We start from the raw sequence: 21,532 nt of genomic DNA, 5'->3' as shown, positions 1-21,532 counted from the left end.
CCCTAGAGGGTCAGGGAGCTGGGGACTGGTTGCTTCCAATGGATCCTTGTTTGCTTCAGATAATCTGGGCGAGTCTTCAAAACATAGTCCGACATAGTCAGCAGCACCATACGCTGTACAACTGACTGTTATTTTCGCTGAAAACCTTTAGTCCCCTTTTCTAGAGAACTTGAAGGAGATAAAAAAAAGAGGATGTGCAAGTTGAAAGTACGCCTGGTCAAAGCTCACAGGTCAAACACATTGCTATTAATCTAAGTGCACTGGTGATCCTGGGCAGCTCTGCGCCTTCTGATTCCCACCTGCAAAGGGGTATGGCAGACCGCATGGGTTCGGAATGATAGGAAACCTATTCCAGTGCAAGGACTTTGGCCGCCCTGCCTCTTTTCCTTATCGTACACTCTTCTCTGCTGCGGGCGGGGCGCAAGCCGAGTCCCAGAAACACCGAGCGACGCAACTAGGCGATACCATCTCACGTAGGGTCGTGAAGAGGCAGTGGTACGCTCCAAACCGGGCCTGGGGCCGCTCTCCCGTCTCTCTCTCTCTCAGCCCCGCCTCCGCCAGTGACGTCAGAGCTACGCAGCCGACGCCGCAAAAGTTACGCTCGGCCTGTCACGCAGATATATATTATATATCCGGCGTACGCGGTCGGGGAGCGGGATGGCCCTGCAGCTGCGCAGTGAGGCCCGCGGGCAGTGACAGGCGCCGCGGAGAAGGCCGCGCACCGGGCCGGGGCCATGGCAGAGACCAAGGAGGTCCCAGGCGGCGGCGGCGGCGGCGGCCCTGAGGAAACAGGCGGCGCCCACACTGCCGCCGCGGCCGCCGCCTCGGAGTCGCTGAGCGCGGGGGAGTATTCTCGGCGGGTGCACCAGTGGCTGTGGGACTCCTACTGCGGCTACCTGAGCTGGCAGAGCGGCCTGGCCGCGCTCATGGCCGGAGCCGCTGCCTCCGCCGCCCCGCCTCCCGGCGGCTACTACTACAGCCCCTTCCACTACCTCCTCGCGACCCCTCCGGCTCCCGCCGCGAGTGGTCCCGCCCCACCGCGCGCGGCCCCGGCTTGGCAACCTACCGCGGGCAGGCACGCGCCCCTGACCCAACGGGCCGCCCCTGCTGCCGCCGCCGCCGCCAGCTCTCTGAGGGAACCCGGCCGGCTGGCAGGTGAGAGGAGTTGACCGGGGGAAGGGGCAGGGGGCGGGGAAGGAAGCGGCGCCAGGGAGAGAGAAGGGGGCGGGGGCGGCCTGAGGGTTGGGTTTCCATGGTGATGTTTACGGGACTGGGGGAGGGGAGGGAGGCGCGATGTTTGGCCTACGGTGGGGGAGTAGATGCGAGAAGCAACACCCGGGAGGTGGGCTGCTTATAATAAGTGAAGGGGAGAGGCTTATGGGCTGTTCTCCAGGCAGCGTTTTGGTAAATGCTGCTGCGCCCTTTTAAAGACTTCAACAAATCTGTTGTGGCAGAAGTTTTGCTTAGCATGAGATAGATAGGGAACGTGGTTCTCAGTTGTTGGGCGCCCACAAACACACATGCACAAGAGAAGGAAATGCTGTCAGGGAGGGTTTGTTATTCTTTCACCTTGCCCTTCCTCCAGCTGGAGCCCAGGGTGGCTAACAACAATCTTAAAAACACAATACAGATTTCACAAAACCGTAATTTAAAACAATACAGATTTCACAAAACAGTAATTTAAAATAAATAAAACAGAACGATAACAGTGTTTAGAATGTAATGCAGTAGGCAATAAACTCTCTGTTAAAATAGCACCTGTTTTATTCATTAAATACCTACCCACCCCCACAAAATGTTGGCAAAATGTTTTAACTTTACACCTTGTTGTTGTTCAGTTGTTCAGTCGTGTCCGACTCTTCGTGACCCCATGGACCAGAGCACGCCAGGCACTCCTGTCTTCCACTGTCTCCCGCAGTTTGGCCAAACTCATGCCAGTCGCTTTGAGAACACTGTCCAACCATCTCATCCTCTGTCGTCCCCTTCTCCTTGTGCCCTCCATCTTTCCCAACATCAGGGTCTTTTCCAGGGAGTCTTCTCTTCTCATGAGGTGGCCAAAGTACTGGAGCCTCAACTTCAGGATCTCCCCTTCCATTGAGCACTCAGGGCTGATTTCTTTAAGGATGGATAAGTTTGATCTTCTTGCAGTCCATGGGACTCTCAAGAGTCTCCTCCAGCACCATAATTCAAAAGCATCAATTCTTCGGCGATCAGCCTTCTTTATGGTCCAGCTCTCACTTCCATACATTACTACACATTGTTGGCAATGTGGAGGGACAGGGACAACTGAATCTCAGTCAGGAGGAAATGTCATAATGTTGGGGGTGGGCACCACCAAGAAGTCCCTGCCTTATGCCCCTACTCCTTGGTCTTTGCCTATCGGTGGCATCATGAACAAGTTCTCCCAAGCATAGGTTGGAAGGTATCATCACCACCACCATCATTTTATTTTTATGCCGCCTTTCCATAGTTAAAACAATGCTCAAGGTGGCTTACAACATGAGATTAATTACATAATTACAAACATAACAAAAATCACAATAAATAAAACACATCCAAAGGTACACAACCAAATGAAAAACAATTTCCACATAAATAATAAAATCTAAAACTAAAAAATACATCATTAATATCAATTACAAATTAAAATGACATAGATAAAAAATTAAAACAAATTAAAAAGGAGCCCCCTCTATCGAGCAGCAGCAGCCCTTTATGGAGCCTGTCAGGCCCTGCCCCAAGCCAGCTGGAGAGAGGCAGGGAAGGGCCCTTCAGGCTCCCAGCAGGTCAGTCCTGGGCAGCAGCATCCGGGGAGGTGTTCTTTTGAGTACTAGTGCCCCAGACTGTACAGGGCCCTGTATGTCCATACTCTTGAACTGGGCCCTGTGCAGAGTTCTTCTTGCTACCCCATGTAAAAACATGGCAGTGGAATTCTTCACTGACTGCCTCTTCTGGACAATATTGAAGGGCAGCTCCATGTAGAGTGTTGCAGTAGTTCAACTGAGAGATGGTAGAGTGTGTGTTGGTGGTCACTGGCTGTCTTGGTCCACATATGGCTGCTGGTTTCCATTAAAGTGAATGGGGGACAATATGAATGCCATGAAGCTGAGCAGATGTCCCCCAATATTACTTTATGGGAGCAGTCCTTTAAGTAGGAACATAAAGTGTCGTTGATTCTCAACCCACAGAATTGTTCCAGGAGAATGCCATGGTTAGTGGTATTAATCTTTCCTAAGAGGTGAAGCAGAATAAGTGGGTAGTGTTTTCCCCTTTCTATCTTGATAACGGTCATCAACCAGGATGACCGAGATTGTTTCAGTGCCATACCCAGATCTGAAGGCAAACTGAAATTAGGTTGAATAATTTTATCCTGGAGTGTCTGTAGTTTGCTAGCTGTCACACACTGCTATCTTGCCTAGGAATGGGATATGTGACTGGGTGGTTCAGGAAGGAATGCATTACGACTTCTAAGTGAGACATAATCTATTCTCTTGATCCACCTAATCAAGTCCCTCCTTGCTAGATCTTAAAAGCCAAGTCAAGAGAGCATGTGGTGGGCCTGATATCTTCTAATTTTCTGCTGCATCCTCAGGCAACAACAACTGAAAAAATGACAATGCTCTAAGTACCTCTAAACGCCTCATCAACTGTGGTATCAAGTTTGGAGCAGACATTGAGTTTTGATGCCAGATAAATGATTAGTACAAGACCAGCCATGGCAGAGAATTATTTTTGATTGCAGATTTACTTTCTGTTGAGAATTAGATTACATTAACTAATTCTCATTAACTTAACTTGGAAAAAGTATATAAAGCGTATTAATTAGATCAGCATACAATTACATCTCATTTTAAAATATGTAAATAGTAGAAATAGTAAAGTTCATTAAGAGAAGAAATATAATTGAATATAAGTAGAAAGATTATTTTTAAAATAATAATTTAACACTGTAATTGTCAATTAAACTAAACACAAGTTCTTTATTAGCACATTAGTTTCCACACATGTAATCTGAATCCCTTGGTCCCTATAAATCAGCCAGATATCTACAAATAGATCCTAGGTCTACTTCCCCCCCCATCCTAGATGGTTCGTGGCAAGGCCTCAGTTCTCTGTGAATAGCTCAAGTATTATTGCAGCAGGCCTTGTGCCAGGATAGCATGGCATGGCAGAAGACTATCATGCAGTCTTTTTTTGTTGCTCCTCAGCACTTGTTTTCACTTTAGAACATTGGTTCACATAGGAATGATCGTATGGTGGTAAATTTCCATTAAGCTGGTGTGGTTTCCAGTTGTGTCTCTGTGTTGTCTAGCATTATACATAACTTACAACTATAATGCATCATTTGCCATTAGGTATGTAAAGTGAAGGGATGCGGGTGGCGCTGTGGTCTAAACCACTGAGCCTAGGGCTTGCCGATCGGAAGGTTGGTGGTTTGAATCCCTGTGATGGGGTGAGCTCCAGTTGCTCGGTCCTTGCTCCTACCAACCTAGCAGTTTGAAAGCACGTCAAAGTGCAAGTAAATAAATAGGTACCGCTCTTGTGGGAAGGTAAACGGTGTTTCCGTGCGCTGCTCTGGTTTGCCAGAAGCGGCTTAGTCATGCTGGCCATATGACCCAGAAAAACTGTCTGTGGACAAACGTCGGCTCCCTTGGCCAGTAAAGTGAGATGAGTGCCGCAACCCCAGAGTCGTTCGTGACTGGACTTAACTGTCAGGGGTCCTTTACCTTTACGTTTTATGTAAAGTGAAATATAATAAGCCTATTGTGCACATTGCACCTTTTTTCAAGATGTTTATTTTGTATTAATACTATACTTTTGAATACTCTTGTTTTTAAAAAAACAGGTCGTGAATATACTATCCCATCCTTGGCTCACAGGTTTATAGCAGAGATGGTGGATTTCTTCATTCTTTTCTTTATTAAAGCAACCATAGTTTTGAGTATTATGCACCTCAGTGGAATAAAGTAAGTTTTATAACACATAATATAAAAATGTTATAATTTCTTCTCCTCCTTAACTGTGCTCGTTTTCATTGCATTAGAAAAACCTATAGCAGAACTAGTCCATTTCAAATTGCAGGTGGAGGCTGAAAGATGGAATGTTATTCATACCAAAATACAGGTGAAACTCGAAAAATTAGAATATTGTGGAAAAGTCCATTTATGTAAGCAATTGTTTTCATTGGCTACTGGAGTTTAATATATGAGATAGACTCATGACATGCAAAGCGAGATAGGTCAAGCCTTTATTTGTTATAATTGTGATGATTATGGCGTGCAGCTGATGAAAACCCCAAAGTTGAAAATTCTTAATTTGGGGTTCTCATCAGCTGCATGCCATAATCATAACAATTATAACAAATAAAGGCTTGACATAGCTTGCTTTGCATGTCATGAGTCTATCTCATATATTAGTTTCTTTTGCTGGTCTACGACCGTAATAAAGATATTATTATTATTATTATTATTATTATTATTATTATTATTATTATTATTATTATTTTAGTTTCACCTTTTAAGTTGAATTACTGAAGGAAGTGAACCTTTCCACGATATTCTAATTTTTCGAGTTTCACCTGTAAATTCCTGAACATAGAAAACATAGATGTTAAAGGATCTAGCCAAGTTTCCTCCCTGCCATACAAGATTTCTAGGCGTAGAACTATTTTTCCATGTGGGAACGCTCATGAATAAGTTTTTAAAAAAATATTTTGATACATTTTAATTTGGTGCTGTGGTTTGAAAAAATGTTAGTTGCTTTGAGCCAAGAAATGTTTTTTTTATTAAACAACAAATATAATAATACTTTGTATAAGCTTAAATTTAGTGTACCCTATTCCTCAAGCTTTGGAGTTGTAGCAATACTCAAGTTATACTTCAAGATTTAGTAAATACAGCACTTGCTAAATGAGTGCTATAGTTCTTGGGTGTAAGTGACTTTTGATTTTATGAACATTGTTTCCTTATAGAGAAGTATATTGGAAAATTATGTTCATCTTTTTTAAAAATTATGGAATACTTATTTGCATCTCACCTAATGTTTTTTAACGTGGCATTTTAAAAATAATTGTATAGCTTGATAAAAGCTGATAAGTTGGTATTGGTCAATATAAAATATTTAGGTTTTTTAGATGGAGTTTGTTTACCTCAAAATAATTAACATAATCCAACATTTTTATGCACTTTGAAGTATTTGTAACACTTCACATGCACTACCATATTTTAGACTGTACAACTTCCCTGTGTTGGAGGAGAAGATGGAGGAGTATTTTTATCCATAAATTTTGCCTAAGGTTACACTGTGAAGTTCATGACACAGGCAAGATTAGTCCTGGGGACTTATTACCATATACTAACTCTCATGATTTTGTAGATGTAGAATTGTGCTTTTAGATGCGAAATAAGCATATTTTCTGCATGAATTGAAACTGTTGCCAAGAGTGAGTAGCATCCAGTTTGTGTAATCTAAATACAATTGGAACTGGTTTATATATAGACACAATTTGTCATGGGCTTGGCTACACCCATGCAACCATGCAACTTACCGGTAATTCTGACTCCTTAGTCACTACTTAATTCTATGCAGTTAAAATTCCCATCAGGTGAAAACATTTGACAGGAAAGTGGGGATTGAATAGAAACAGCTATACTGTAGTGTGATATTGTATGTTATTGTTATTGATTACTAAAATGTTTTTGTTTTTTTTTGGTGCAGGGATATATCCAAGTTTGCCATGCATTACATCATAGAGGAAATAGATGAAGACACTTCCATGGAAGATTTACAGAAAATGATGATAGTGGCCCTTGTCTACAGATTGCTAGTCTGCTTCTATGAGGTATGTAAACCCTAACTACATGTTCAATAATGAATAGTGATAACATAGGTCTTAATTCTTAGTGAGCTTAAACTGACACAGATAATGAGAACTTTTGGACAAGTCACCGATATATAAAATGAATTCCTATTTTATGTTACATTCTAGTGTGACCAAGAAGCAAAAGCCACTATCTACATAGTCTCTATGTAGAGAGCCAGTGTGGTGTTGTGGTTAAGAGCGGTAGACTCGTTATCTGGGGAACCGGGTTCGTGTCTCCGCTCCTCCACATGCAGCTGCTGGGTGACCTTGGGCTAGTCACACTTCTTTGAAGTCTCTCAGCCCCACTCACCTCACAGAGTGTTTGTTGTGGGGGAGGAAGGGAAAGGAGAATGTTAGCCGCTTTGAAACTCCATCGGGTAGTGATAAAGCGGGATATTAAATCCAAACTCTTCTTCTTCTTCTCCTCTAGGGTTATTGGGTTGCCCAGGACAGGGAGCAGGTTATTCCTCCCTCTCCAGTTATATCCCCAATTACAAAACATGTTTTGAAGTTCTTCTGGTTTCATCAAGTTAGCGTCATTTTTAAAGTGTTTCCATTTGGAAGGTTGTGCAAGGTAAAATATTGTTCCCTGGTGACAAAATTTGAAATGACATTTATTTTCAGATTATTTGCATTTGGGGAGCAGGTGGAGCAACCCCAGGGAAATTTCTGCTTGGGCTTCGAGTTGTGACATGTGACACATCTGTACTTATTGCACCAAGTCGCGTGTTAGTGATTCCATCTTCTAATGTGAGCATGACAACGTAAGTTAACTTTTTTTGTATCACTATTATGTTGGTACAAGTAGTGGTTCATCAATTTTTTCTAGTTACTTTAAATAAATACCGGTAGTTATTTTTTCCTTCATTGAATAGAGCCTTGCGATAAGGCCTTTTGCCCACCTCCACTTCAATCTCAAGGTGGCATACAGCCTAATTATACAGTAAGATTTTTTTAACAAAATAAGCCAACAATAGACCCAGCTGGCATTGAAAACAACAAGCACCATAAAGACATTTAAAAAAAAAAAAAACATACATCAGTAGGCAGAACTTACTTTATTTTTAAATGAATAACAAGACTAACTTTTAACTTGATAGTTTAGTGGGCAATCCTATGGCAAGTTCTGCTGGAATGACTAGCTTAGGATGCAATAGATTTCGGGCTTAGCTGGTTGATCCCTGGCTCAGCTGGTGTCAAGTCCTTAACCCTGAACTCTGCCGAAGATACACCAACGTAACTTCTTCATCCTAGTTCAGCTGGCGCTCAGCTGGCACTCAGTTGGCTGAGCTGAAGGTCACTGAGTCAAGGCTGGTGTAAGCCCCCCCAAAAGGGGGGGGGGTTCCAGGGGCATGGTGCAACCAGATTGGGGACTTCAGCAGGATCCTAAGCTCATTCAGTTCAATCACATGATCTGGCAACCTAGCATAGAAAACTATTTTAAAGGCAAGTTTTCACTCTACCAGGCTTTGGCAGAACAGCAGCAGTATCCCTGAGGCTGAACAGGGTTTGGATCCAGTGTAACATTGGATTAGCTTTACTTATACTGGCTTTCCTTATGCCAGCTTCTTGTGCGTAGGATTTTTCCCTTTATTGTCATCTAACAATTTATGAGGAAGAAAGCTTGGTTATTTATAACTGCCTGAATTACTGTTCTGATTTTTATCCTTATGAGGTACAACAATCAGAACTGTACAGGGTATTCTATGGTGCGACAATGCTCGTCTTTGTATAAAGGCATTAAAATATTGAATCCTTTACTAATGATCTCTGGTTGCTTTTCATGGAGAAATGGTGTTTGAATATTTAATGAATGGAAAAAGTGTGTTAGTAAAACACGAAATACCAGTTGTGCAGCAATACACTAGCTGTGAAGGGGGAACATGGCTTTGGTGTGGATATGTTAAGAGTGGATTCTTCAGACTAGGACTAATATCCTTGATTCTGAAAGTAACAATAGAAAATTTGTCTTAATGAAAGCTGCTGTGTATTGGTTCTCAGAAATGGGAAATTATTCTGAGAGTGGGGTTAGGTTTTTTGTTTTTTGTGAGCAGTTGTGTAGCTCTTGTCAAAATAACTCGTTTACATAACTGCAGAGATGACATATAATTTCTTTTCTTTCCAGATCTACAATACGAGCTTTGATCAAGAATTTTTCTATTGCTTCCTTTTTTCCTGCATTCATTACCCTGCTGTTCTTTCAGCATAACCGAACAGCCTATGATATTGTAGCAGGAACAATTGTGGTAAAACGAAATGGTGTCAGATGATACACAAGCAAGCCAGGATTCTACTGTTCAAATTTGCTGATAACATCTGGTGGATTTCTGAATCTGTCACTCCAGAACAGTGCCAATGATGACACTGAACTTTTTTTTTTTAATTCCAGCAGTGCCATAAACATTGGAGAAAATGGCACTGATATAATTTGAGAGTATTTGAACTGATCAAGAGAATTAGTCATCTTCAAAAGCTATTGGCAGCCTATGGTCAGAGTGTCTTCTAGTGTATGAGAAATGCCAGTTATACAGTGAGGGTCCTATAGCAAAAGAGAGACTTACTTTTCATGAACACTCAAAACTATTACAGGAGATAACCAAAGGGATTATAGTGTTTGCGGCAAATTGCTAGAAGTTATATAATGCTATGGTGGCAGACTGAGTTGCCACTTTATAAAAGCCTTATCATGAATTTCTCATGCAAGCATTGTATTTTAATACTCAGAAGTTTTCTTTAAACATCTTGTGTGTCTTGCATGATGAAGAGATCTTGAACACAAATCCAATAACTGAATATGTGCTATATCATGGAAGGCAGATAATTATGGTATTGGTAAACTGATATATATTGGAGTTCTGGCAGTATTACTATAGGGAATAGATAAAAATTACATGTTAATCACTGCTTAGGATAAGGAAAAGTTTGATTTCTCTTTCCTCCCTCTTCCCCCTTTGTAAGAGCACAGAAAACTTAAACTAGTGCAAAAAGGAGAAAAACGAAGCTTCAGATTTGTTTAATGAGAACCACAATAAGTTTGAGATACGAGCAAAATGAAGTTTTTGCATAGCTTTTTGCACCATTTTATAACAAAATAGATTTTTTTAAAAATAGCCAATAACACTATCGCTAAAGCAATAGAGAATTTGTGTAATCTTTGAAAAAGTGAATATAAATAGGTGCACTTTCACTTTATCTGGTTGTGTGCCTAGATAATTTAAATTATCCTTATTGAACAAAGCATATTTTGCATGATTTATTTTTACAAATAGAATATTAGCTGAATAGCACATTGGTATCAAGTTTTTATGGCTTGGCAAACTTTAAAAAGTATTACCATTCTCCCTTAGTCTTCTGTTTCATTAAGATCAAATACTGTACTATGTAACCAGAACACAATGTTTCTATTAATTTGTTTCTGGCCATTTGATAAGGAACTAACTTATTGTATTGCTGATTTTTTTTATAAAAAAATACGTCTTTAAAAAATGTAATTATTATTATTATTATATACACTGGTGTTTTCAGGTTATTGAAGTATCTCAATTTAAGGAAGTTCACAGCTGAGCCATTGGTTTAGTTTTGGAACTGGTATACAATGGTGTCATGAGATTCAGATTCTTGTCCATGTACATATGCAGGGTTCTCAAACTTGACAGATCATATGGCTACAGTGGTGACTTTCCAAGTGTAACAGAGTATCAGAAATATTATTCTAATTAGACAAACAATTAAGGGGGAAGGGCTGCTGTTCATTAGGGAGCAGCAAAGAAATAATATTTCTCCCTCACAGGAATTTTGAGAAGTCTTGTGTTCAAATAAAGATGAATGTGCGAGAGCCTCTTGGAGGGGAACTCATACAGGAGTAAGTACTTAACATTTCTTCTAAAATACATTTCTTGAAGGGTTAAAAGTTTGTGCCATGGCTGCTTCCTTTAACTCGTCTCTTTCCATCTTTCTGAATGAATTTTCAGGCTGAAAAATCTGCAAGCAGTCTTGCTACGGTTTGCAGCACTGAACATAAATGCATGTTGAGGAAGGCCTACTTATAGGAAAGCACTGATGAATTGGGAGATTTACCACACCCACTTGTCTTATGGCAAATATCCCATTCGTTAGAATTATGAGAACCTATGAGCCAATTGTCAGGCAATGCTAAACAGAACTAGTTTAGCATGGGTTTCCTGAAAAGATCTTGGCCACTGCATTAATCTGCTTCTTCCACACCCTGCTAAGGCATACTTTAGGCTTGGTATGTCATTCAGATCACAAACTGTAACCAAGGTTTGTTCATGGTTTGGTTTAGCTTTAGGTGCCTGTCCTCATTAATTATAACTTAGCATTAATTCAGTCCCTCTGAGAGAACTGCTGGGCTGACGAATCGATGAAGCTCTATGAATCGAGTAGTAAGAGGTAGCTCCACACAGCATTGCTGAATTATGTGCTACTGTAGTTTATCCTAGCTTAATTAAAGCTGTTATCAATTGGTGATAGCATCTCTGTTTCTGGTGTGATAAGATCATTCAGTTACTTCCAACAGCAAGGGATAGCAGAATTGACTACCTGCAGAGTAGTCAGGCCCAGAACAGTGAATCATGTGGAAAATCATGGAGTGGAGCTGTGACTAGAAGTCACAGTACATCTGGATGTGAAAAAGGTTGTCACCAGTTCAAGGATTGTGGATTTTGACTTTGTTTGCACTACCCTTCAGCGTAGCATTGAACTTGTAAAGTGTATTTTGCACACAGTTCCATACTTTTAGTTAAGCTGAGAGAGACAGATAGTAGTAATACTACTACTAGTAGCAGCAGTAGCATCTTAGGTATTATCAGTTGTAGAGCACAAAGGACACAAACTGCTTTGATCAACTGTTTTAGTAATGAATACTGCAGTACTTGTGTTACTAGATATTATAAAGATTAATTAGGCCAGCATTTAAACTGCCTACATGATTGCTTTTTTATACTTTGGGTATGTGTCTTTAAAGATGATGACTTTTATTTCATGTAGTATATGTTGCATTTATCAAGTTGTTGCTTTGTTGCTCATAGTTGAGTATTACATATTTTAGGCTTTAAAAACACACATTTTTCAGTGAAAACTGCTAATTACTGACTGCTGGGGCTGATAAATTTATTATGGTCATATTTTATTTTAAAAGGTGCTTCATAAATTCATCTTTGTTTCTAGACACTTGGCTCATAGGCTAATAGTTTAGTTGCATTACTCTTGAGCCACCATGCTTCAAAAGGTCTCAGGAACACCAGAATGAAAAGGTTATGAGTTTTTTTTTTATCTGCCCCCATGCATATACAAAAAAGCCAGCCAGACATGGAGCTGTGCATATTGCAAATGCAGGTTCTACCTCACAAAGTAAATTGCCCACAACTGGCAACTGCTCCTTGACTTCTTGCTTCCCACATCCCTTTCCAAAAAGGAGTAAATGTGTTCAGCCACTTGTTATTTTTCTTTAGGCTGTCAAACATGGTAGAAACCCATCCCTGAGGACTGCTAGGATAAAAGCAAAATATATGGGACAAAATCTTCTTTGTGTATCTTGAGGACTTTGGCCCCTGCAGCAGAGGATTAGGGCAAGAGAAAACAATGGAGAACGGTTTGCTAGATGGTGATAATGCAAGCTGTTGGAAAAACATAGTTGAAAGGTGCTCATCCAGGTTTTTTGAGGCATTTATATAAGCTTATAGACCTACTAGCCTTAAGATAGCAGAAAAGGGGAGAAATGAACATAAACCTCTTGACTGGAACTCTTGAAGGGTTCTGTGAAGATGAGGACCTGCATATGGGACTGCAGACCACAAAGAAGATGAATCTCTTATAAACTAAGCTGAGGCTGTTAATCAAGGTACCTGCGATTGTTTTATCTTTCACTTGCTGCCAATTACCTGGCAGTAACTATTTTAATAAAGACATTATTGTTCCTGGTTTATTAAGTATAACTGCAAGGTAAAGTGTATTCAAATGCTCCAGACAACTGTGTTTTGCCCTCTGGGCTTTGAAGTTCAGGCACCCTGTTATTAACACAATAACACAGATGCATTTAATTTACATTGATCAGCATTTGTTAATTGTAAATATAAGACGTATATCCTACTAACTGAGAATTTGTAGATTCATGTAAGACCATGTGCTTATTAAAATTCACCACAAACATATTTCCATAATTTTTATTGATGGCATTTATCCCATGGTTTAACATGTTAATTATACTGTAATAAACATGGCTTTAATATTAAACTTTTCCTTATTATCCAAAGTCACCAGAGTCCATTTCCGTAAATATAAAAATATATACTTAACACTTTGTACAATACTGGTTTTTGGTCCAAACAAAAATGGATCAGAAAAGCCAATAAACTCACTTTAAGAATTCCCAATTTTAAAGGTCTTTAATGGATTTAGGCAACTTTGAATAATGAGATTTACATAATAAAATCTGAGACAATACTAAACAAAAATTTGCTGTAACACACAAAATTAAAATTTCAAGTTCACAGATCTGTTATGTCAAAGTACATTGAGAAACTGAATTGTATTTACACATTTGTTTCATAATAAAATATTGAAAAAGCGAGACAGGTGATAAGGAGTAAGAATGAAAATAGAAAGAGCATCTAATTATTGAATGAAGTACTACTGATCTAACTAGTCCTTAGCATGGACCATTCTTTAATCATTCTTCCTCTATCAGAAAATTTTAGTGCACAATACACGCAACTCGCTCACTTCACACATACATCAGCACAAACTCCGCATAGAAACCACTCATTATCCACATTCTCTACTCTATACAGACTCCCCTCTGATATAATTACAATTTCGAGGTGTCAGTAAACGCAGATGAGCGCACAAAGTGGTGCAAACAGAGGTATTATACGAAGCCATTCGCTGTGCAGGCTATATTTATATCTATAGCCAGACCATGCCAAGTCAGTGAAAACTCTTGGATTCTAAAATAGTTTTGCTTAAGATCCTCCCTGCCACCAACTCTTAATTATTTAAAAAACCTAAATGGGGAGGGGGGAAAGCGAGCAGTTTAGGCAGACCTGGCTTCAGCTAAACCCAGCATGAGGTACAATTCAGTAATTGAACAATGCAGGGCAACCAGCTGTGGGTAAGAGAACTGCTGTCTGTAACAATCATTAATATTTTATTTTCTACGTCTAACAGCTGTCTTTATCTTCCGAACAGGCAGCGAAGTTCCAGATGTGGAGAATATATTTTTCCCATTATTCCTGCTTTAGGGAGGAAAAGAATTAAACATGAGGAACTTAAAAGTGATAGTCATACGTCTTAAAGCTTCTAATATTGGGGGGGGGGGAATGGGGAAAAAATCCACTGTAAAAAAAAACAGGCACTTGAGTATCCCATAGATCATTTACTAAATACATCATTTTCTAGAGATTACGTCACTCAGTTAAGGAGTTGTAATCTAAACTTTTGTTTCAAGGATAGCTGCAGGCGTATAATTGATCTGAAAGGTTTAATGCCATCAGCTTTAAATTCATTTCCAACAGCCACAGTTAGAGTGAAATTTAAATTCACAGAAGATTTGTAGTTTCAATTAATGCAAAGTTCATCCTGCCCCCCCTCCTGCACTGCTATTCAATAGTGTGGAATTCCTATAGATGTACCTGAAAATTGTTCCCTTACATTACAACATGTGCACGGAAGCACTAGTAGATTACACCTTCAATATATATAGACCCTGCCACACTATCATGCCAAGTCTTAACCCCTTCTTACCCTGGGTTAAATGATGAAGGCTGGGTGAATGAAAATCCCGAAGAGCCACCTGCAGGCTGTGCTGGAGCACCAGAAGCTGCACCAAAGGTAAATACTCCTGGGCTGTTGCCTGTAAAGTTGAAATTAGTACTACTTCCAAACTGGAACACCGGGCCTAAGAGAGCAAGATACCGAGACTTAGCCTCTTGGATGAAAAGCATTGTTTCACAATTATTTTTCTATGGGGAACTTTAATTTCTTAAGAAGCACTGAATAGGTGATTACAAAGGAGGAGAATGCAAGTATAGCAGTTCACAAAACAACTACTGCATTGCTGGAGTGCACCGATAAGATATTCTGGATTCTACAGAGCTAGATCTAAAAAAAAAAAAGCATGTTCAAGAGCACACACATTTATTTAACAAGACCTTCCAATGCTACATGGCAAAACTCTTCTGAAACCAATGCAATCTTCAAAAGCAGTTTCTAATAATATTTTTTAAAAATCCACTTTGTCATGTCCAAATCCATTGGCACAGCCTAATGTAGTTTTTTTGTTTCTGGCTAACTTTCTCTCTTTGTTTTCTGCAGTGTGTTACACAGTGCATCAGATAGCATATATCCTAAGCATTATCTCTTGGGATTATATTTTGGCTGAAATGATTCATAAAGTATGTACAAAGCCATGGATCTTCAGAGGAAAAAATATTATAATAAAACAGATGTATTATACAAAGCATCACATCAGATTTCTTGGAAAAAAGCAGCTAGTTCTTTCAAAACACATTGTGTGTTTTTGACAATGTTTACCTGTCCACGTAAACATTTCACACTCCTATGTTCAGTATCCTACTGAGGTGCAATTTTATCAATGCAAAACAAAAAATTCTGAGCACAGAGTTAAGAGGAACTTATCATTTATAAATTCTATGCCATTTGCACAAAGAAATCACTTGTACTCTGTACAGATGTTTTGACATTTGACTTGAACTTCCATGCGCACTATATTGAGGTAAGCACATACCACTTGAAGCATATCTAGATCATTTTCTGTTTCTAGTATTATATCAATACTACTCAACTTTTCAAATCAATAGTTAATTTGCAAACAGAATTTGATTCAATAAGTATTTTAAAGTGGCACAGGTTAGCATGCAAAGAAGACTGAAAAATTAGGATGGAACAACCTAAACATAGCTCTGCCTTAGCAACACCACCAGCCTACAACGCAAGACCTCTAGAGGTTGCACTTACCAGAATTAGGAGCTGTACTAGAGCCAAAACCAGGAGGTTGGGCAGCTTGTTGTCCAAAGACAGGAGGCTGTGTACTGCTTGACACAGAGCCAAAAGCTGGAGGTGCAGGCTGAGCACCAGTAGAAAATAATGAGGAGGAGAGTGATCCAAAGGTTGGAGCAGGGGGCTGGCTGGAGCCTTGACTTTGACCAAATGTTGGTGTTTGAGTGGCACCAAATGCAGGACCAGTTGCAGGAGCTGAAGACCCAGAACCAAACACAAATGAAGAGGATGAACCTAGAAAAACAAGTGAGCAGAATAAACTTGAGAACTGCTCTCGGTGCTTAAGAATCTACTCTGTGGTATATAGGCTTTTGCTTATTTAACAGTTTATTTCAGCTGATCTTTAATGTTAAACTGCCTGAAATGTTCCGTAACTGTACCTGCTCTTAGTCATGCTGGCCACATGACCCGGAAGCTGTACACCGGCTCCCACACCCAATAAAGTGAGATGAGCGCGGCAACCCCAGAGTCGTACATGACTGGACCTAATGGTCAGGGGTCCCTATACCTTTACAAGTGGATTTGCATTGCTAATTCCTGCATGTTAACTGTGAGAAGCGTCCCTACCAAAAGTGCATGTGACCATGCCTCAGAGTAAACTCCTACCCAGTTTAAAATGGGTACATACGAAGCTTATCACCAGGTCAATCCACTGCTAGGGATGAAAGCAGTCCTCTAGTGAACATGAAGCACCTAAAACTAATGCACATACGTGTTGCCACTGTAACACTGCATTTTTGCAACAGGAAACAACAATGGTGGCAATAACTGAAGGGAAGGTAGGCACACCGACAAAGGGAAAACACGGGCATCAAGAGACAGCTGGCTGAAGGCAAAGTAGCAGTAGGAAGAAGACTTCAGTGAGTGCAGAGGAAAGTTGTTTTGAACATTCACACTGCTACATTAAAACATACTACAGCAGTATTTGATGCGCATGGAGCCCATCAATGGAATGTATGTAGCTGGTGTAGCACTGCTAGTTACGATTATGAGCTGCAGAATCCCTGGTTCAATGTCAGCTCAGCCAACACCACACTAGGTAGCTTTAGAAAAGCTGGTCTCCCTCTCCCCCCACCCCCACCCCCCAGCCGCACTTAGGAAGAACATTATATAAGTATCATTCAATTTGACCATGAATCTATTGAATTTGTTATGGAACGTTAACTGCCATAGCACTGATAAGTTTGCCAGGTCAATCTTCTTTTCCAAAGCTCTCTGTATGTTGTTCTACAGGCAAGTTTCTGGAAAACAAATCCCTCAATAGATTGTCACAAACCAAATCTCTTCAAGTTCTGAGCATACCTGCAGGACCTGCTGTTGTGGTGGCTGCTGCAAAACTGAAGCCAGTGTTGGCTGCACTGTTAGTAGTGGCTGCCGTACCGAAAAGAAATGGAGCAGGAGCACTCGTATTGGAGGTGGTTGTTGGTGGCTTGCTCTCTTGGGAGAACCCAAAGGACTGGGGTGTACTGGAGTCGGAGGGATTACCAAAAGCAGAGCTGCTCACAGTGTTGCTGGCCTGTCCGAACAAAAAGCTTGGTGGGGCAGGATTTGAGGAAGAGGTGGTGGTGCTGAACACACCACTGCCACCACCGCCGCCACCAGCAGCAGCAGCAGCAGCAGCAGCAGCAGCAGCAGAAACACTTTGCACAGCTGTGTTGGAGGAACTAGAGCTCAGGAAGCTGAATGTAGACTTTGCTGATCCTGGATCTGAAAGTGAAACGGATTAACATTATTTTAGAAAGAAATGAAGATGCAGAGTAAAGCTAGATCACAGAATCTGTGTTTTCTTGTATATCAAAGATCCAGTGCAGGAAACCCACTACTATGATATCTCTGATAGGTAACCACCCAGTCTCTTTTTAAACACCAGAAATGATTAGCTGAAATTTAGGTTTTTGTAATTTGGAGTTTGTTGGATTGGGTTCTACCCCATGGAGTAACAGAAAACAAATTTGCTACTGGAAAGAATTTTTTTATTTTTTTTATTTTGCTCCATTATCTGTGTGATAGCTTTCAAATACAGTGGTATCTCTGGTTACGAACTTAATTCATTCTAGAGGTCCGTTCTTAACCTGAAACCGTTCTTAACCTGAGATACCACTTTAGCTAATGGGGCCTGCTGCTGCTGCACGATTTCTGTTCTCATCCTGGGGCAAAGTTCTTAACCCGAGGTACTACTTCCGGGTTAGCTGAGTCTGTAACCTGAAGTGTTTGTAACCCGAGGTACCACTGTATTTGAAGATGGTTATCAATATCACCTTTTAATTATATATTCTCCAGAGTAAACACAAACATCTCCTTCAACCTTATAGGATCTGGTTGCCAAGCCCCTCACCATCTTTGTTGCCCTCCTCTGGACTAACTCAAATTTAGTAGAATGCAGAGGACTGAAAACTGTAGTGCCCAGAACTGTACATAGCAGATCAGGTGAGTGTTACCAATAAGACAACAGTCTCTGACCTCAGGCTTACTATCTAGAAGTCTCCAATCTTTACATTTATCTTTTAAATTCATTTTGTTAGCTTTGGCTCAGTTCTTCATCATCTTGAATCCTGTCTTTTATCCCTTCCTCAACAGTTGTAAAACTAACTGTGGATCTTAACTGAACAACTTCCACTTCTATTCACTGGCTGAGAAGTAGAAAACTAGATTTTAGATGCCGTAAAGGATTTAAGAAATTATATGTGGAAATGTCCATGAGAACATTCAACTAAGAATCCTACGAAAGCTATGCCATGTTTTGCACAAATGGGATCACAGTTATGAGACACAATGGCCAGTCATTTCAGGTATGACAACTGTTGTCTAATAAATCATGATTTACTGAACTTGGGACAAGCTCTATGCTCAACATGGTTTCTTCTCTAATGAGCCATAACCCAAAACTAAATCACAGTTGTCCATCATCATACTTGCACCAGGAAAGTATGATTTAATTAATAAAAAATAAATGTTAAATAAAGTTAAATAAAAAGCAGAATATCAAACTTGAATTTTCAAAACCTGGTTTGTAGTTGGGAGATGAGGTCACAATATCTCAGTTCAGGAAAGTATTGTTTTAACACCCCATAAAGAGGACGGGATGTGGAAGCACAATGCTCCTTCTGATAAACCATAAATAATTTAAACCAATATTGCCTGAAATGGGTCAGCACCATGCTTGCACTAAGGCATAGGACTGCTACACCAGGTTGATCAATTGCCACACACTTTGCAGTAAGATATCCTGATGTCAGGTGACATGAAAACAGGGTTGACACAGATGTGTTTGTGTGCCAGAGCACGATCTAAATAGCAAGGCCTTGATTAACCTTGCAGTTGCTCTACGAACCACGTGCAAATGACAATGCAACAGTGGCAGAACTGCAGACGGTGTCAAGTTTGTATTCTTGGTCTGATATTCCTTCTCCTTTTCACATTGAATAAACCCTGGCCTTTGTTGGTAAACATTTCTCCAACCAGCCTCTTTTCACTCTTCACTCTATTCCTTCTTTATGCTTCTCTTATAGCTCCTCTGTGTCTAGCTCCTATGTTGATCCTCTCTTCATGTTCACATACTGTTCTCTTGGACATACTCTCATTACTTCCAAAAAACCTTCCTCTCAATTATCCCATTTCTTATATCATTCTATTTTTCTCCTTCAGAATGTTTCCAAAATACTTCAGTGGGCGGTTCTTGCATTCTCTCTCTTTCCTCTACTAGTACTACTTTTGACTTGTTTAGTCTTCATTCCATTTTCATTACTTTTACTGGGGGGGGGGATCACTCAAATTTCTAATTATGTATGCATGCAAAATGCTTTCAATACTCAGTGGCAGCTACATAAATGAAGTACAGTATCTTATTTTTATATCCCAGGATCTCCTCCACCTCCTTCCAATATTCAGTTTTTTCTGTTTACATTATTTTGTCTAATCTTGGTTAAAAAGCAAGAATAGCTTTTTAATAATTTAGTAAAACTGTAGTAAAACTCTTCTGTTACAGGTGTCCTATATAATCTTCCTTTTGCTTCCATTATCCATGTCTTTATCTTAAACTGTTTTTAACCTATTGACTTACATCTCCATTTCTCTGCTCACGATCTTGCCTCTTCTCTCAATAGTTCTAGATGCCTCACCAAATGTCTTCTCACTAAGCTCCTATTTAATCTAAAACCAAACCCACTGGTTTTGCCTCCTGCCTGTTCTTTCTCAATTCTTCTTTCACGAAATTATTTTTCCCTTTCCTTACATTTGCTTGGATTATTTTTTCACATAATTCCCTTGTCTTCAAATTCAGTTTTTCTTCTTAACTCTAAGATCACTAGTCTCTATAATGGGGACACTTTTTCATTCCCTTATTCCAGACTCAATCATTGTAATGTTTTATATTTCCGTCTTCCTGCTCCTCCATCTTAAAAATCTTTGTTGTCAATTCTTCTGTTCGTTTGATGTTACGCACACTGCTTTGACCATATGATTCCCCATGTCCAATTTCTAATATTGGCTTCCTTTTCCATCTTGCATCTATCATAAAATGTTACTGAACTTTTGTGTCTTCGTTCTCTTGCTCCATGCTATCTCTCTCCCCTTTTAATAAATAATAAAACAGTAATTATAATACCCTGATGTTCTGTGGTTATTTCCCTGATTGTAATTTCCCCCCAGCTCCTATGAAATCATTCATTCATAATTATCCATTTGCAAAGATTATGTACAATTCTCGTTCAATTTATGTATTCATTATTTTCAAAGTATGATTCCTGTTCCAATTTCCTACTCTGAAAGCATTGCTTTCTTTAAGAGCTGTTGTTTAGTACTGGCTATTTGACCAGTAAAAAAATGCCCAACTCAGTGAATTTGATAGTCAAGCATTTAAAGCATTAATTTAGAAAAGCTTTAAGAGATACTGATGCCAAGGACAAAATTTAATTACCGTATATACTTGCGCATAAGCCGACTTTTTCAGCCCATTTTTTGGGCTGAAAAAGTCGCCCTCGGCTTATGCGCAAGTGAGGCGGGCGGTGGGGAAGGAAAAGCAGAGAGAAAGAGCTTCTCTCCGCTTCCCCACCCCCCCACCCCACCAGGAAATGCGCAGGATGGAGATCTGAGACGCGTCTTCTCCGATCCCGTCCTGTGCGTTTGCAGCTGTCTGCGAGGTGGTTGGGTAGGAAAAGCAGAGAGAAAGAGTTTCTCTCCGCTTCCCCACCCCCCCCACCCCACCAGGAAATGCGCAGGATGGAGATCTGAGACGCTCTTCTCCGTCTTCTCCGATCCCCGCACGATCCCATCCCGTGCGTTTGCAGCTGTCTGCGAGGTCCTAGCGCCTCCAGACACAAGCTGGAAGGGTAAAGACGCCTCTGCCTCCACTCACCAGCAGAAAGGCACAGAATGGAGGATCGGAGAAGCACTGCACAATGCTTCCCCCTCTGTCAGTTGGGGGGGGGGAGAGAAGTGGAGAGAAGCTCTTTCCTGCGAAAGGCACAGGACAGGATCAGAGAAGCTGGGGGCACTGGCTTGCCAAGGGTTAAAAAGGATTGAGTGGGATTCCTAGAGAGGTCAGGAAATACCAAGCCCACCTACAAAAGGAGGAGGGGGCCTTTGTCTCTCTCTTCTGCATGTGCTGCATCCCAGGCGCCTCCTGAATCCAGTGAG

General features: G+C 40.5%; 2 protein-coding genes across 5 annotated transcripts in view; one reads left to right on the top strand and one right to left on the bottom strand.

Moving 5' to 3' along the window:
- The first annotated feature begins 592 nt into the window (after positions 1 to 592).
- FAM8A1 (family with sequence similarity 8 member A1) lies at positions 593 to 9,849 on the top strand. Its single transcript, XM_033154611.1, has 5 exons — positions 593 to 1,155; positions 4,847 to 4,967; positions 6,718 to 6,841; positions 7,487 to 7,626; positions 8,988 to 9,849. The coding sequence occupies exons 1-5, from the start codon at positions 735 to 737 to the stop codon at positions 9,130 to 9,132; spliced, it is 951 nt and encodes a 316-aa protein (XP_033010502.1). The 5' UTR covers positions 593 to 734; the 3' UTR covers positions 9,133 to 9,849.
- A 3,180-nt stretch (positions 9,850 to 13,029) lies between these two features.
- The window catches only part of NUP153 (nucleoporin 153), a 45,748-nt gene continuing 37,245 nt past the window's right edge, over positions 13,030 to 21,532 (bottom strand). For 3 of the 4 annotated variants that reach the window (XM_033154604.1, XM_033154606.1, XM_033154607.1), the window contains 4 exons: positions 17,201 to 17,605; positions 15,857 to 16,132; positions 14,624 to 14,777; positions 13,030 to 14,115 (listed from right to left, as the gene is read on the bottom strand). In XM_033154604.1, coding sequence (XP_033010495.1) covers positions 14,028 to 14,115; positions 14,624 to 14,777; positions 15,857 to 16,132; positions 17,201 to 17,605 — 923 coding nt within the window. In that variant the 3' untranslated portion in view covers positions 13,030 to 14,027. The remainder of the gene's footprint in view (positions 14,116 to 14,623; positions 14,778 to 15,856; positions 16,133 to 17,200; positions 17,606 to 21,532) is intronic. The other variant, XM_033154605.1, reaches the window with a different exon arrangement.

This window comes from Lacerta agilis, chromosome 7 (genome assembly GCF_009819535.1).
Source record: "Lacerta agilis isolate rLacAgi1 chromosome 7, rLacAgi1.pri, whole genome shotgun sequence".
NCBI classification, from domain to species: Eukaryota; Metazoa; Chordata; class Lepidosauria; order Squamata; family Lacertidae; genus Lacerta; species Lacerta agilis.
This window is presented reverse-complemented; position numbering and strand designations above follow the sequence as displayed.